Source organism: Athene cunicularia, assembly GCF_003259725.1.
Source record: "Athene cunicularia isolate RWA chromosome 7 unlocalized genomic scaffold, athCun1 chr7_part1, whole genome shotgun sequence".
Classification (NCBI taxonomy): domain Eukaryota; kingdom Metazoa; phylum Chordata; class Aves; order Strigiformes; family Strigidae; genus Athene; species Athene cunicularia.
In genome coordinates this window covers 26002617-26017908 of record NW_020799107.1, presented here as the reverse complement: position 1 = coordinate 26017908, position 15292 = coordinate 26002617, and the positions used below count along the sequence as shown (strand labels likewise).

Genomic DNA, 15292 nt, shown 5'->3' with positions numbered 1-15292 from the left:
GTCCCCGCAGGAGAAGGGGGCGCCTCTCCCGGCCCGCCGTGCGTCCCGTCCCGTCATGCCGCTTCGTGCAGGCCGAGCCCCGCCGCCCCCGGCGGAGCTGCCCACTCAGCCTTCGGCGCCTCTCGGAGCGTTGTCCCTGAGCCTGGAGCACCGGCCGCCGTGCCGCGGGGACGGGTTGGGGCTGTGGCTGTGGGTCAGGCGGGCTGAGGTGTCCCCGCGCCGCTCGCGTTGCAGCTGAGTAGGGAGGCGGCCTCGCTGTCGCTAGTTCTCTGCCTCGCCCCCCTTTGGCTGATTGTTAATCAGGCTCCTTTTCAAAAGAACTGCGCTTTAGTAATGGAGCTCCTCTAGTTCTCCTCTATAACAACTTCTAACTGTCGCTGGCCGATTTCCACCAGGCTTAATGTACGCACATAGAACTCGGCATATGCTTGACACCGCATAAATAAGATACGTGTTTGGTGTTTTCTGATGGGGCAGCAAGGGTCACTGCCGATGGGGGGGGTGTGCAATGGTGACGTAGCTGTCACCAGAAAAAGAGCTGAGATGACACCAGCTGCTAGACTAATTTCACTCATTTCCAGACAAATCAACTGGGCATGTTTCAACAATAAATGACAATACAAAAATGGAAGTTTGCAAATCTCATTACTAATCCCGAAGTGAGGTTCCTATTTTAAAACTAGTTTATCTACCAATACAAGAATAATTTTCTGCCTGTGTTGCTCTTCAAGTTCACTGCTTTCCTACCGTATCATACAGTTTTAGTCTGTTGGCTCAAATCTCAGATGAAAGCAGCTTATTTCCTTGCTAACGCCTTTAATTTCTTCTTCCATCTGTTACTACTTCACTATCCAAGTGCTTGCAGCATTGCAAGGAGTGTTGGGGAAGAGGTAACATACCTCTCTGGACTTTCAGGTTCTCCAGAGCTTCACTCGGGAGCAAGGTAATCAGGAGGATGGCACTGAAGCACATTTACACTCCCCAACCTCAAGCCTGCCTTCTCAAAGCAGGATAAGCTGTTTTAAGTAGACACCTGTGGCAACCCCAGATACTAGTGGGTATCACCTCACTCCCTACCCCTAAGATAGTGTCTGTGAATGCCAGTGATCCAGCTGTGGTAAAGTGATCACTTGGATCTTACAGCCAGGTGTAAGTTGCTATTGCTGGATATAAATTTTGCCCTTTCAGCCTCCAGGCTTTCTCCTCGTGCTTCAAGAAAAGCTCAGCCAGGCCAAGGAATTGAGCTCTCTGTCAGCTACAGCAAGGGGTGCAACGTTAACTGACTCTGGAGTTGAGTAACAGAGGTGGAGGGTAGACTGGCAAAAAGAGAAAAGTTGTTTCCAGAGGACACTTGAAATGAGACAGGGAAGCGGTGAGGCAAGGAGTCGAGAAACGTGGGTGGCGTGGAGATGTGGGAGAGGAAGGCAGGCACAGTGAGCAGACGAGCCACGGCAGGAGATTCAGTTTTTTTCTGAACGTAGAAAAGCTCAAGAAAAAATTTATATCCTTGAGACTACAGGAAAAGACCCTTTCTGAGCATCCTTCTCACAGTGAGAGAAGGGGGGAACTGCCAAAGCTGTGCACCACAAACAAGGCTTGCTTAAGCCTCGCGAGGGATGGAGGGTCTGCATGTTTGAATAAGCAACTTTGCATCTCCAAGTTAGTATCTTGGCCCGTCAGGAAGAAACTGTGTTCCCTGTTGGGCATTTGTAGAATTGAGCGTGGGAACATCTCAATCCTGACTGACTACGCACAACTGTAGCATATGTTCAGAAGATGATACATTAATCTGAATAATTTCCAGAATCCTTATCCTGTATAAACAGAGTGCATGGTATTACAACCTGCTACACAATTTAACAGCTTATGATAGCATCTACTATAATGCTGAGAAGTAGTGATTACTTAATTAGAGGCTGCCTAAAGGTTTGTGATAAGTGCATACGTGTGTAATTTTAATTTTTCTAGTTCTTCTGAACTGTTTGTCTTTCAACCCTAAAATTCTCTTGACCTTTTGTAAATGTTTTGAAGGAAAAAAGATAAGCATTTTGCATTTACGTAAACAGGAGTTCAAAAATTATAGACACACCTATTAGTTAAGATTTACACATTTCTAGGGGGAAAAAAAAAACCACCTTAATATTCTTTATTTTCAGGTGAACCTAGCCCCAAGAGGTTAAATAAATTGCACAAAGTCACTGAGGGAGGTAGTGGCAGTGTCAGAAGTGGGGTTACAGCTCCAAGCGCTCCCAGCTCTCACGCTGAACTTAAATCATCTCTGTTAGTCAAGAATTTGCATGGCTAACAAGCCAGTTATATTTAAAATATCTTTTTTTTTTTCTTGTCCCATTGACTCCCCTAGGACATGAAGGCAGTAAAACATTGTTAGAAGGGCACCACGTGGGGAATAAATTAGTGAAAGCTGCAGCCAGAGATAAAACTGAGATTTGCAGGAAGTAAATCCAGTCAGTGCAAAGGGAAACCAAAGTGGAGGAATATAGGTGTTTCAAAAGGAGAAGAAGAGATGAGGAGATGAAGAGGAGTACAAGACAGGGTATGGACAGTATCAGAGGTTGGGGAGAGAGCTGCACGCGAGGGACTGGTGCCAAAGAAGTCCCTGTGGTGCCAAACTCCTTGGAGATGACAGTGAGGTGTATCTTCATGAGTACAGCAAAATAATGAAGCCATGTGGCTTGCTTTATGTATCGTCAGCCAGCTGAAGGCAAAACCCAGCAGAGATAACTCAGAGACAAGTTAGGACGCGATTTATATCACCAAAGTTTAATCTGGAAATTGCCCGCTGTGAAGCAGCTCATTGTTGCTATTTCTTCTCAGTCACTGCAGGGGGAGCAGACATGTCCAGCCACATTTATACGCCTCGGTTTTCGATGACAAAGGTGGGGAAGACAAACCCTTAGGCTCTGTCCACTGGATTTAAACATAACTTTTAAATCAGTTTTCCCCAAGGAAAAATATCGAGCCCGAGATGCTGGCAGTAGTTGTGATTGTCGGTGGTGGAGTCACAGGAGAAGCACAGAGATAAAGGTCTGAAAGGATCCTCTGAAGGTCATTCAGAAAATTCAGCTTCAGTTTTCTTTGCAGCAAATGAAACTCTGTAATATATCAGATTGCTGATCCCTGTTTTTAAAGGGAAAATAAAAGCTTTCTCTGATTTAGAGTAATTAAACCCAAAGCCTTTCATCTTTTTTTTAAAAAAAAACCCAAACCTTGTTTACTAAACATCTTTATAATTCTATTGGTCCTTTTTCTCCACCTTTTTTTTCCCTATGTCTTTCTTAAAGTTTGGTGCTTGAAGCTGGAGGTATTATTCAAGATGGGACTTTAGCTGGGAAACTAGACTAATAATTAGTGTGCTTCCTGGTTCTTGGATGATAATGCCAATTCCCATGAAAAACAAAAGATACGTTGAATCAGTGAATTTATGTTGAGTGCAGCCCAGCTTCATCACAAGTCCTTAAAACTCCAAATCAGGACCCTGAAATTATGGCACTGGCTAAGAACCTGTGACTTTCTAACAATTCTGCACTCTAAAAAAATTGCATCTGATTTTAGAGGTTTTCGAGAAACCTGTGTCCATAATCACAAGAGCTAAGATTATATTCACTGGAATGAACTGTTCCTGCTAACACAGCATCAGCAGAAGTGTGAGCAAGGTCATAAAAATCATCAGCAGAATATCCAGTTTATTTCCTCGCTCTCTTTTAAAAGCCTTCTCTGCTGATTCAGTCATAAGGGCCTGTGCTGGGCAAAAGAGTTTCTTTCATGGAACAATAGTGTTTAATTCTCAAGGGCTTTACAAGTCTGAAGCCACCTCATAATGTCACATAAAGTATCTCACTAATAATAAATGCAGATGTTAGAAAAAAAATACAGCATTATCCCAATGGCTCTTGTTGCAGCAGGGCCCAGCATGATCTCCTGCATAAAGAACATTATATTTCTGAAAAGTAATCTTCACACTGCATCTCAATTAGTTTGAAAAGCGACATGTTGTTAATGCATTTTTATTTACAGGGCCATCAGCATTGTGGGCTTATGGAAATAACATGTGAGCTTTTCTGATGATCGTGTCCCAAGCCATTCCAACAGTGACGGGCTCTCTTTGGGGCTTTTCTGCTTACTTTATTCCCTCTCTGGTAGAAGCAGCTGATCTGGAAAGCCACATGAATATACTCCTAGTACACATAATCCCTTGATTTCCCTACATGACTGTAATTGAACGCATTGGCAGACTTTGTTTGTATTTAAATATTTTCATAGAAGGGAAAGTCATTCCAAGCTGATCACTTCATGAGGCCAAAAATTTCATTAGGAGCCATTTAAACAATCACAATAAATAAGAAAATCGTTATTTGCTAGTACAGTTGTTCCATAAACACTGTAATTTATCTTCAAGGAACTCTTGGTCCCTTAAAGAATTTATCTTTGTTTATGATTATAGCCACAACAAACTTACTTGAATAAGAAAAAAGAAACATATATGGCTTTGTAATCCACAGTTATGATGTTCTATTTGAAATTTAATTCTGAAGGATAGAAAGGTTTCTTAGGACTGAAGGGATTATTAGATACTGTAATATCTAATAAGATTATAAGATGGAGATGGTAGCTCACTATAATAGAAACCCGCTAAGACATAGGAATATCCTAAGACATAGGACCAGCAGAACTTTCTGGGTATCAAATCCAGTCCCCAGGTACTGCAGGCAGCTGGATCACATAATCCATTTAATATATATTGTGAGCTTCATGTTAAAACGAGGTATGGCTTTGTCCCTCTAATTTTTACACACTCACTATGCAGGTGGATAAAGAACACCTAATTGGTAGTCTAAATTATTCATGGCCAATTTATATCCACTTGCTCATATGCTAAGATTACCTACCTTTAATATTTCTGCTGATGTATTTACAAAGAGTAATTAAACCGCTTCTTGGTCTTCAGCTGCTAGACTAAACGAGCTGCGTACGCACACTTTCCTTTCATGAAAGGTTCTCCAGTCTCCTCATCCTAGCACCCCTTTTTCTGTTCCCACTTCAAGAATCCATCTTTCTTCAACATGATGGATGAGAATCATGTGTTTTATTCCCAACAAAACCTTATTGGCGTCTTATACAAGGACAATCATGCCTCCCTTGCTCTTCTGGAAATCTCTCTCCTATTGCATTTTAGAGTTTCAGTTGCCTTTTTGATGCCCACACTGCACTGGGGCAAATGGTTAGAATTTTTCTGTCTTGTTGCTCGTTTCCTGCAGAATTTCTGCTGCTGCTGGCTCTCATACAGATTCATCTGAATCACAGAATCATCTAGGTTGGAAAAGACCTTGAAGATCATCTAGTCCAACCATTATACCTTGGTCTTGGTCTTGCTCTTGAAGGACATTCAGTTCTTGCTGTGGGATATTCTGAACTTTCTCTACACCAATGATACCTCCTAACTTTAATACATTTTAATGATGAGACACCTCTATTTTCCAAATGAGTCATTAATGAAAATAACAATAATAATAATCAGTCTTAAGGCTTACATTTTGGCAGGTCTGAATAATTCCCTTTCAACACAGCTCAGCTTCTTCTAACACTGTGCATGCCTTGCAGTTCCTCTGTAAATCTCAGACTTCTCCAGGTAGGAGATATAATTTTATACACGGCTCCTCATCAGCTACTTTATTGAAGTCCAGGCAGTCAGATTTCTCTTCTTTGTCTAGCTAATTAATTACTGTATCAAAGAAAGCTATTGAATTAGTCTGGTATTATCTAGCCTTAGTAAATGCCAATTCCATTTTATTCTGTTTTCCAGTAACTGTCATGACTTCTATAATTCTCTCCTCCCACATTCTTTCCTAAAGCCTGACATAAAGCATTGATGTACACAAAGCAAAATATATTGTGCCTTTTGAGTGAAATCCATGTTTTATTTGTCTTTTGTATAGATTAGTTATGTAAACTGATAAGTATTTTTGACTAGCAGGTAGTGTTCAGCAGCAGTCATAAACATAGTGGATGCCTCGCTATATTCACTAGCAGAAATGTATGTGCATCCTTTTTTATTCTAAATATTGCTATTACCACCTTTTAAAAGAATCAGAGCATAAATTCAGCAGGCTGACCTGACTGAGACATGGCCCCACATGGAACAGGGTCTTTTTCTGAACACGTTTGTACTCCAACTCAAACATGATATATGTTGCAGAAAACCAGAGGACAACGTGTACAGTGACCTGACTTGCAAGGTGATCACAGGCATTGGGCATGGAAGAAATACAGGTTTTGAAGAAAAAGAGAAGAGTTGGGGAGGGTTTGGCTGAGAAGTAGTGGATAATTGTTCTAGATAGAGATAAATTACACATGGTATTGTCTTCTTTGTGCTTAATTTTTAATTATGTTGTGGGCAGTGCACAAACTGAAAGAAGAGCTAGTAAGAAACTAAGTCGAGACTTGAATTTCAAGTCCACCACTGACCCACAGACTTTGCATGTCCTTGGGCAAAATGCTTTTTCTCTTTTTTTTTTTTTTTTTTTTTCCCTCACTGCTTCATCTGTAAAACAGAGATAACACTACTTCTTTTTTCCCAACCTGACTATTTACATAATAAAAGCCTTTCCATGCATGACAGTCTCTTATATATTTGTACAGCATCTAGCATAATGAGGACCTGGATCTCAGGACTACAATACAAACAGTACACAACAATTAAGATTATACATCCATCCAAAATATACCTAATGCATCTAATACTGCGGTACCTCGCTGGAGAGACATGACTTTATTACACGGTGAACTGTAACTCTGATGCCGTGACTTGTGCAGTCCCTCCTTTTGTTCTGTTCTCTCACCTAAGGAAGGCTTCCGCAGAGAGGTAGGTTTTAGGAAAGTTAGGAGTCCCGTGGCTCTCTTTTTATGGCTTCCTGCAGGTGGAAGGTGTGATGGACCCTAAAGTCCTAAGAGACGTGCAGGGAGCTGGGCAGCATCACGCAGAGGCTCTGTGTTTCTGCAGCAGCTCTCCCGTGGGTCCATTCTCCTCCTGCTGTATCAGGGAAGGTCTGCCTTGAAGGCAGCTTCTTTCTCCTCAGAAAGGGAAAAAAAAAAGCCTCAGCCTACAGTGTCTTGAAAGGACAGGGCTGTCCTTTCGCTCTCAGTAAGCAAATCCCACATGCTTGGAGACATCTCAGTACATTTTGAGATTGCAATAGGAAACCTCGGACCTGATCATCCCTGTTCCATGTCCACGGGCTGGGCTACAGTAACGTGTCCCCAGCAGCAACCTAGAGGCCACAGGGTGGGAGCTTCATTATTATGCTGCACATTTTCCTAGAAATGTTGAGAGTTTATGCTCAGCTTGGAGAAAGACAGATTCCCAGGCCAGAATTTTTGGGAAGTAGGAAGCTTTTTCCCTATAACCGATAGGGCAAAGAGATAATGCCAGAATATTGCTCTTGTCGGAGATCAAGCTGGGTCTGTGCTGCAATTTCTCTGCACGCCGAGAGAAGTAAAATGGAGGGTGCTTGGCTGGCCTAGAGCTGGTGAGTCCAGGCCTTGAGGCTGGGTTGGCTCTGCAGCTACTTGGCATGAAGAGGAGTAAAGCATGCATAAATTAGGGGCTCTTAAGGCCAATTTCCTTGTTTGGTCCCAGATCTGTAACTGAGGACACTTAACGTTTGCAGCTGTAAACCAGTCCCTCCCCATACATAGGTGACACTTTTTAATGTTTCCCTTGTGCTGGCAGATATGCTATTACATATTTAATTGTCCAGCACTGCCCTGGCTAAAAGGCAGACACTTAAAAAAAACCCCTAATTTCATTGCCCCCGCCCCCTGTCTCTTCACAAGTTTTTTACAAGCAAAAAGGAACAACAAAAGTGATGCTAACTGTATTATTAATAATACGTAGTTAGTAACTGATTAATTTGGTTTCATGTACTGTGCAAGGAAGACTGCATTGTGTTGCTATTGTTGTTTTATGGGAACTGAGACTAGCTATCAGGTGCCTGTTACAAACGTTAGGCACAAAATTAAACACCCACACATACTGAAAGGACCATCAACACGGCAGGAAGAATTATTTATTCTGCAAGCAGAAAGATGACAAAGCAGAGGAGTGACAAATGCTCTAGATAAATCCAGACCTCCAGTGTAATACATGGGATAAGGACCTCTTTTTCCAAGTAAAGACTCCCAACTCTTGCAGTTTCTTACTTCTCCATAATTTAGCTGTGCACATATTTGGCATTTGGAGTGTGACGGATTTACACATTTGCTACCAAATGAGCTGCAAGAGCTAATCAGCTCACGCAGAATTGCACATATTAATGAAGAAGGCTCTTCTGCATGCCTGCGATGTAGACACCCACTTAACTGGGGCACCAGAGACTAATTTGAAAAGATTTTGTTCACGTAGAAGCTTTTTCCCTATGATGAATGCTTGCAGGGAATCATGTGCTGTAGAGAGGGAGGAAGCAGTATCTGCAAAATCTGATTAAATGGTTCTCATTACTGAGTGATGGAAGAGCAACAGTAAAGATAATTTATTAGTGGCTCAAAGCTAATGAGAATAATTAGCACTATGATGCTTTCTAAGCAAACACAGAATAACTGTTCCTTAAGGAGCACCGTCTCCCACGAGTGCTCTGGGCAGGAGGACAGAGGACTTCTGGGGGCAGGAATCTTACAAACCAAGGACCAGGTCCAGTGGCTGGGTGGAAACACCCAGACATCCTCCTGGATTTAATTATGGGCCAGCATCGGAGCAGTAAATCCCTAAATTTTTGGCTAACAGAACATCTTTTTCTGACCTCAAAACCAGCTACACTGGGCTGATGAATACACAGTTTACAGTTCAGCTTAACTCCTTGGAAACCACAGCCTGGAAATTGCTCCCTTAGATACTGAGATTTTTTGCAACATTGCATCACACAGTGTCTGCCAAAACCTTGGCAAAAGCCAAGCCAGTAGAAGGTGCTTCACAAGGAGTATTTCAGCGGCGCTGGTCAGTCAGGCATTCCAGGAATCCTGGTTGCCAGCAGATAAAATGGGATTTGGAGTCATTTCCTTTGTTGAAACACCAGGTACCCTCCTTCCTTAATCAGTAAATAAAAGCAGGACGCACAGAGAAAGCATAGCATCTTCTCATGACTAGCCAAAGAAAATAACGGGAGAAATTTTGATTTTCAATCAGTTCCAGCACAGAGCAGTTATGTACACAGCCAGATTAGCCAAAGGGCTGCACACCCGCGGTTCCAGTGGAGCCATGGAACGCTCAGGGATGCTGGGCTGCCAAAGGCAAAGGAAATGCCAGCGTTTGGCCCTGACGCTCAGCACCTGCTGATAAAAGCTAATTTCCCCCCCTTTCTCAGTTTTCAGAATTTACTCCTGCAATCCCAGTGTATCATTACAAACCCAATCACACTAAAGTAAGCCTATTAAATTAAAATGAGGTGCACGTGGACAACAGTCCCCACTCCCCTGAGCATCGTTTTGAGCAAATGGCTTGTTTCATAATTTGTAAAATGCAGTTGGCAGGGGCTTAGTATTATTCTAGGAAATCCATACAGGCAACATTTCTTTCTTGTAATATAGCACTATCAAGAATATGGAGAGTGATTTTGCTTTTTATTTTTTAAAAGGAAAACAGACTAAGAAAACACCTGTATGCTAAGTCTCCAGGTCCAGACTTCTCCTTTGAAAAGCAGTTAGCCTCTAAAATCAAAATCACCCATGAAGAAATTTCAAAAGCACCCGTGAAGCAATTCCATCTGAATTCAATCTGAATTCCATCTTCTGTCTGAAGCATTCCCTTAGAGTTACTCATGATGGGAGTTGCATCTGCTTTTTGACTCACAAATTAAATGGGGAGTAAAATATTTTTTGACCATTAATATCAATCCATCTTTGCGAATGACTATTAAGAGAATTCCAAGTCAGCAAGATTTGAGGACCTAGTTTGGCCTGCGTGGGAGTTTAGAAAGATTCCCAAGGCTGTTTCACCCAACTGCAACTAGTTAGGAGGGGTTTGGGGTTCAATGGGGCTACCAGGTCCAGAATGCAATTTTGCAGGGGGAGGGAAGAGGAAATGGAGATTTGCTAAGTTGCTTTTCTTGATTCAGATTGGAAAGCAAGTCTCTTCCAGTCCCTCCTGTAGGAGTTGCTCTAGTGTGAACAAATAAGGATGTAGTTATTGGGTCAGAGATAGATGGATAACTCTTTCACAACAAAGCCAAATTATCCCAGGGGACTGGAATATAAATTTAGGCTTATTTTGTAACTCCAGCCTGGGTTTCCCATATGCCAGAGTATTCCTCACCTGGGATCTTGTCTGGGCTCTCTTTTCCCTCTTTTTGGTGGATGAAACAAATCCAACATCTCAGGCTCTTTAATTAGATAGAAAAAACATTTCCTATACAGCTGCTACTAGTCTGCTCACAACACTTGGTCCTGCTACCCTCCATCTCTTGGTCCAATTACACAACAGAAATAACACAGACCTCCAGGCTTGTTTAAACCAACACAGAGGAACAAAGTGATACATAACCTTGCTCAGCCTCTCCACTGCGTACACATTTTACCCCTCCTCAACAGGACTTAATCTGTTTAGGGTTAACAGTGTAGTGGATGTTCAAGACCTTAATCACACCTTAAAAGGGCTGAAAGACCAAACCCATCATTGCAAGAGCAGAATCTCTGATTCACTGCAAACCATTTGTTATCAGCAATTAAGTTTTTTGCTGATAAATGATTCATGATTTGAAAGCCCATATGACTCACTTTTCACCACAGCAGAAATTCCTATGGGGTTATGAACGCCTGGGCTATGCATCTACTACGAAGGGCTGGAAAGTCTCAATGTGTGAAATACCCAACTGTTTAATTACACAAAATAAGAGCTCTTACATATAAGATACTTTTCATTCACAGTTTGTAGAAAAAAAATTGAAAAACATTTCAATTTCAACTTGACTGATGTAAACATAAACTGACCTCTGTAGCAAATATAAACACCAATTTTTGTTTTACTGGAGGCAACAGAATTACAACAGTGTAACTGAGATCCAGACCTGGTGTACTAATTAAAGGGCTTGGAAGCAAAGCTCCTAGCTCATGGTACACTCTAGTTCACAGTAACTAAGGCTTTTGTCAGCCATTTGATGTACTCATTTATGGTGTTCTATTTTTCAAAACCCATTCAGACTATAAACCAGATGAGTCATGACCCTGTAACAGAAGGTAAATTATTCTCAAATATTTTATATTTGTGCATTAACACATGATTAGCCGAGAAAAAAAAAAAAAAAAAAAAGGCCCAAGTCCAAGAAGTAACTGACAAAAGACTGAAGGGAAAAATGAGAATTCTTAATTTTAATTTTATTATTGTGTAACCAGCTGTAAGGAATTACTTACTGGTCTGAAGCACAGTGTGCAATTGTCCTATCCTAAACATTTACTAAAGCCTATAATTCAGAATGATCCTGATAAGTGATGTCATCACTGGCAAGCTATGATTTTTTTTTTTCTTTTTTTTTGAAGAAGTCTATGTTTCTCAGCAATTAGCACCAACATAGGCACAGCCCATGCACAGAAATGCTCAAGCATTTCTGGAGACTGTATTTCTTTAATTCCAGCTACTTTGACTCTGTGATCAAAAAAAAATTGAGTTCTGGACTTATCAAACTTGATAGTTTGCTGGTAAGCAAAAGAACTCCTGTTTGAAATCAAATGGCATCAATATGTATTATTTCCTAAATGCAGGGCAGAATTGCTTGCTACTAATGCAAGGATAGCTTGAAAGAAAGAATTACCATGATACTATGCAAAAGTACTCAACACAACATGAAGTAACTATGCTAACAGAAAAGAAGAAAAACCCACAGACTTAATAAATTAAGCTACTTTCACACTAGGAAATTATGTACTACCAGGCAGCTGATTTTTGGAGTGAAGAGACTCATCAGGTGCCTAATAAGAGAAGATACTTGGCACAGCTCCATCACTGTTTGAACTGATGCCATGGTTAACAAGCTGGATACCATACAAGGCCAATCAGGCTACTGGTATTCCAGATTACTCACTAATGGCTTCAGCAGTTTAACAAGTGCCAAAAGTACAGTGCCATTAATTGGGCAAAAGAGAAGAAGGAAAAAATATCGAGAAAGGAGGTCGGATGCCATTCGCCTCCTGAGCAGCACAGTGCTGAGTTGACCATTAGCACGGCCTTCATCAAACTAGCAGAAGGCAGACTGAAGAGCAAGAGGAGGATTTCAGACCCAAGGCACAGTTCTTCACTGTAAAAATCTGTTTTGTCTGCCCACTGAGTGCCAAGGCAGATGGAGGCCAACCCTCGCATGGCCAAACACCCGCCGTGCTGCCCAGCACACCTGGACACCAGGCTGTCCCCAGCAAAGGGGCAGTGGGCACTCGTCCTGTGTGCACTGCCTCTTCCTACACCATCACCACTTACCGTCGTTCACCCAGCAGGGAAGATGCTGAACAAGGCTGATTAACGATAAAAATACTTGTCTTTTTTAAAATTTATTTTTAGTTCAAAGTGAATCACAACTTCCTGCTTCCTGCCCCTCCCTCTCCCCTCCTGTGAAGACATAACTACTTCCAGATCTTTTTTCTTCTTTTTTTTTTTCCTAAGCATCAAGAGTGTAACACATTTCAACTCCTGCTAATACAGGTTTTACAGTGATGATTTTGTCAGAGAGAGATTGTTTATGCAACTCCTTAAAGAGCAAAAAGGAAAAATCCCACATACAAATGCAGATAAACTTTTGGAATGTAAACACGTAACATACATAATTACTCCATCAAAAGTATTATGTATTTATCAAAACAGTTGAACAGAACACTTTCCAATACATATTTGATATGGCCCGATCATAATTTCAAGGGAGACTGAATACCCTATAAGGGTAACTGTATACCCCATAAGATAATCACTCCTGCTATAACTTACAGATACTTTTAACAATATTGATACCAAAAAAGGAGGGTTCAGTTTAGTTTTTTTACCCATGCTCTGCTGATTTTTGATACTTGGCTTAATTCACTCAATACATTCTATAAAGGTATGTAAACAGTCCTCATTTAAGGACCAGAGAGATTTAAATGAAATCAACAGATCTGGACTGGTCAATGTTAATGTCTTCATTAACTCAGATACCATATTTATCCCTGAGCACCTTAAAACTGTTCCCCCAAATCTCACTGAAGAACATGTAACTATTTCACAAGAATGTAAAACTGCATTTGAATAAATCTGTGTCTACATGTCCCATTTTCCTTCACTAGTTTAAAAAAAAAAATGCAGAATCAAACCAAAAAACATGTCCCCTCCCCTTTGTTTTTTACATGTACTGCAATACCTTAAAAAAAAATAATCACCCTATCAAACGACATCACCTACAGACACACTACAGACTACAAAAATATTGCATAGGAGTGTCAGTGGGCATAGTCTCACAACATGAGAGAAAATGCTAAGTTTTCTTTAAAACATTATGGCAACATTCTAATTTATTTTCCTTTTAAAAATCAAGTGGTTTCACTTTATTTCAAAATTGTACAAAATGGCCATGGCTGTTTATAAAAAAAAGTCTCTGTCTTGAGAATATGTGAAGTCTCAGGTGCATTAACAAAAGACCTGGAACCATTCACAGTGCAGCGGAAAGCTTCTTTTGAGGCAGAAACTACAATTCATCCTTCTTCTTTCCTACTCTTTCATGGTCTCTTTCTCTCAGGGTTCGCATGAAAGTGGTAAATCCAGACTCCTGTTTTTGAAGAAAGAAAAATATGGGTCATATTTTGACAAACAAACCAAAACAATGTGTCAAGAACAGTTTTTAGTTTCTGTATGCCACGGCAGAATATAAACTAAGGAATGGTTATTGCTTCTGCATTGCCTCATTGTGCAGTGCTCTGGCCCAGTGCTGCTCTGCTGCAATGCAAGGGGAAAACAGCCATGCAGATTCTACATGTCAAACTTCCAAGAGAAGGGACACTCACAGGACAAAGTAAAATCTGTCCCTTAGAAGTGCCATTGATGCCTTTTTGTTGAAAACACTCAAAGACATTTTCAAGCTGCATTTGTATGCTACCTGTGTCATTTTGACAGCAGTTAGTGGATCATTTGTTGGCTATATACACATTTGCCACCGTTCTTCATCCCTTAATAGTTTTGCTCGTGATCTTCCTCCTTTCCCATGCATCCAGATGACAGGAATGACATTTTCTCAAGTTACTATAAAAATTATTGTCGAACAGTTCCAGACCTGGATGCCTAGATGCCAACCTCTGTATTTCAATGGTTTACAATTTCTGATTATCTAAGGCCGTTGGATGCCAGCAGTTTCCTTTTCCAAGGAAAGTTCTGAACACAACTCGCAGGCACTTCAAAAGTCTCAGACAGGTGAAGCTGTGAACACCTGTGACTGAACACAGTCTCCAGGTACACCAACACTACAGTCATCTAAGTAACACTGATCCCACCCAATGTGACTAATTTTACTTTTAAGCAATCCCGAAACACATCAGTCAAAACTGGTGAAAAAGAGGGAAAATACAGAGAGGTAGAAAATAACAGAAGTCAAAGTTTGACTTTAAAAACCAAACAAAAAAAAAATAAAATAAACCAAAAACAAACCCCAAATCTGGGAAGCTTTTGAGAAAGCTGAACAACAACACACTCTTCTAAATCTATACACTATTCTTCCACTGAAATAAAACATGAAGTGACAAGTTTTGGCCATATGTGGAGACATCTGGCAATCAACAGCCCCCAAGAAAGGTCTCAGTTTTCAAAGCTGTTTGTCTTGAAGTCATTTAAAGTACAATTGGGTCAGAGGGTGTCCTGATTCTTCCTTGCTCAAGTTGCTTGGGGTGAAATGCACTAAAATATCTACCCTGGAACTGCAGTTCTCTTGGAGGTGTGGAGGACCCCTTACAGGCTACAGCTGGGTGTCCTGCTCTTCCCCGTAGCAAGTTCTCCAGAATGGGGTGGTAAGGAGCTGAGAGCTCCTGCTCTACTGGCCATGGCTCCTGCTGTCACATGTCATGTTGCTCCCACGGCAGCTGAAATCGCCTCTCTTCTTCCCTGCCCACATGAAATGATGATATACCAGGTGGACCACCCTGAACCAAATGCTCATGGACATCTGATTTAGCACCAGAATCAGGAACAGAAAACAGGTCCCCGAACTCCCACTGCTCTCTCCTGAGATTTCTTTTGCAAAGGAGGAGGTGGTTGGCCAACGTAGTTCAAAAGGTGTTGTCAGGC

The 15292-nt window shown here is 41.3% G+C and overlaps 1 protein-coding gene across 1 annotated transcript in view; it reads right to left on the bottom strand.

Moving 5' to 3' along the window:
* Positions 1-10901: 10901 nt before the first annotated feature.
* The window catches only part of PDIA5 (protein disulfide isomerase family A member 5), a 110011-nt gene continuing 105620 nt past the window's right edge, over positions 10902-15292 (bottom strand). The window contains exon 17 of the mRNA XM_026852508.1: positions 10902-13787. Coding sequence (XP_026708309.1) covers positions 13707-13787 — 81 coding nt within the window. The 3' untranslated portion in view covers positions 10902-13706. The remainder of the gene's footprint in view (positions 13788-15292) is intronic.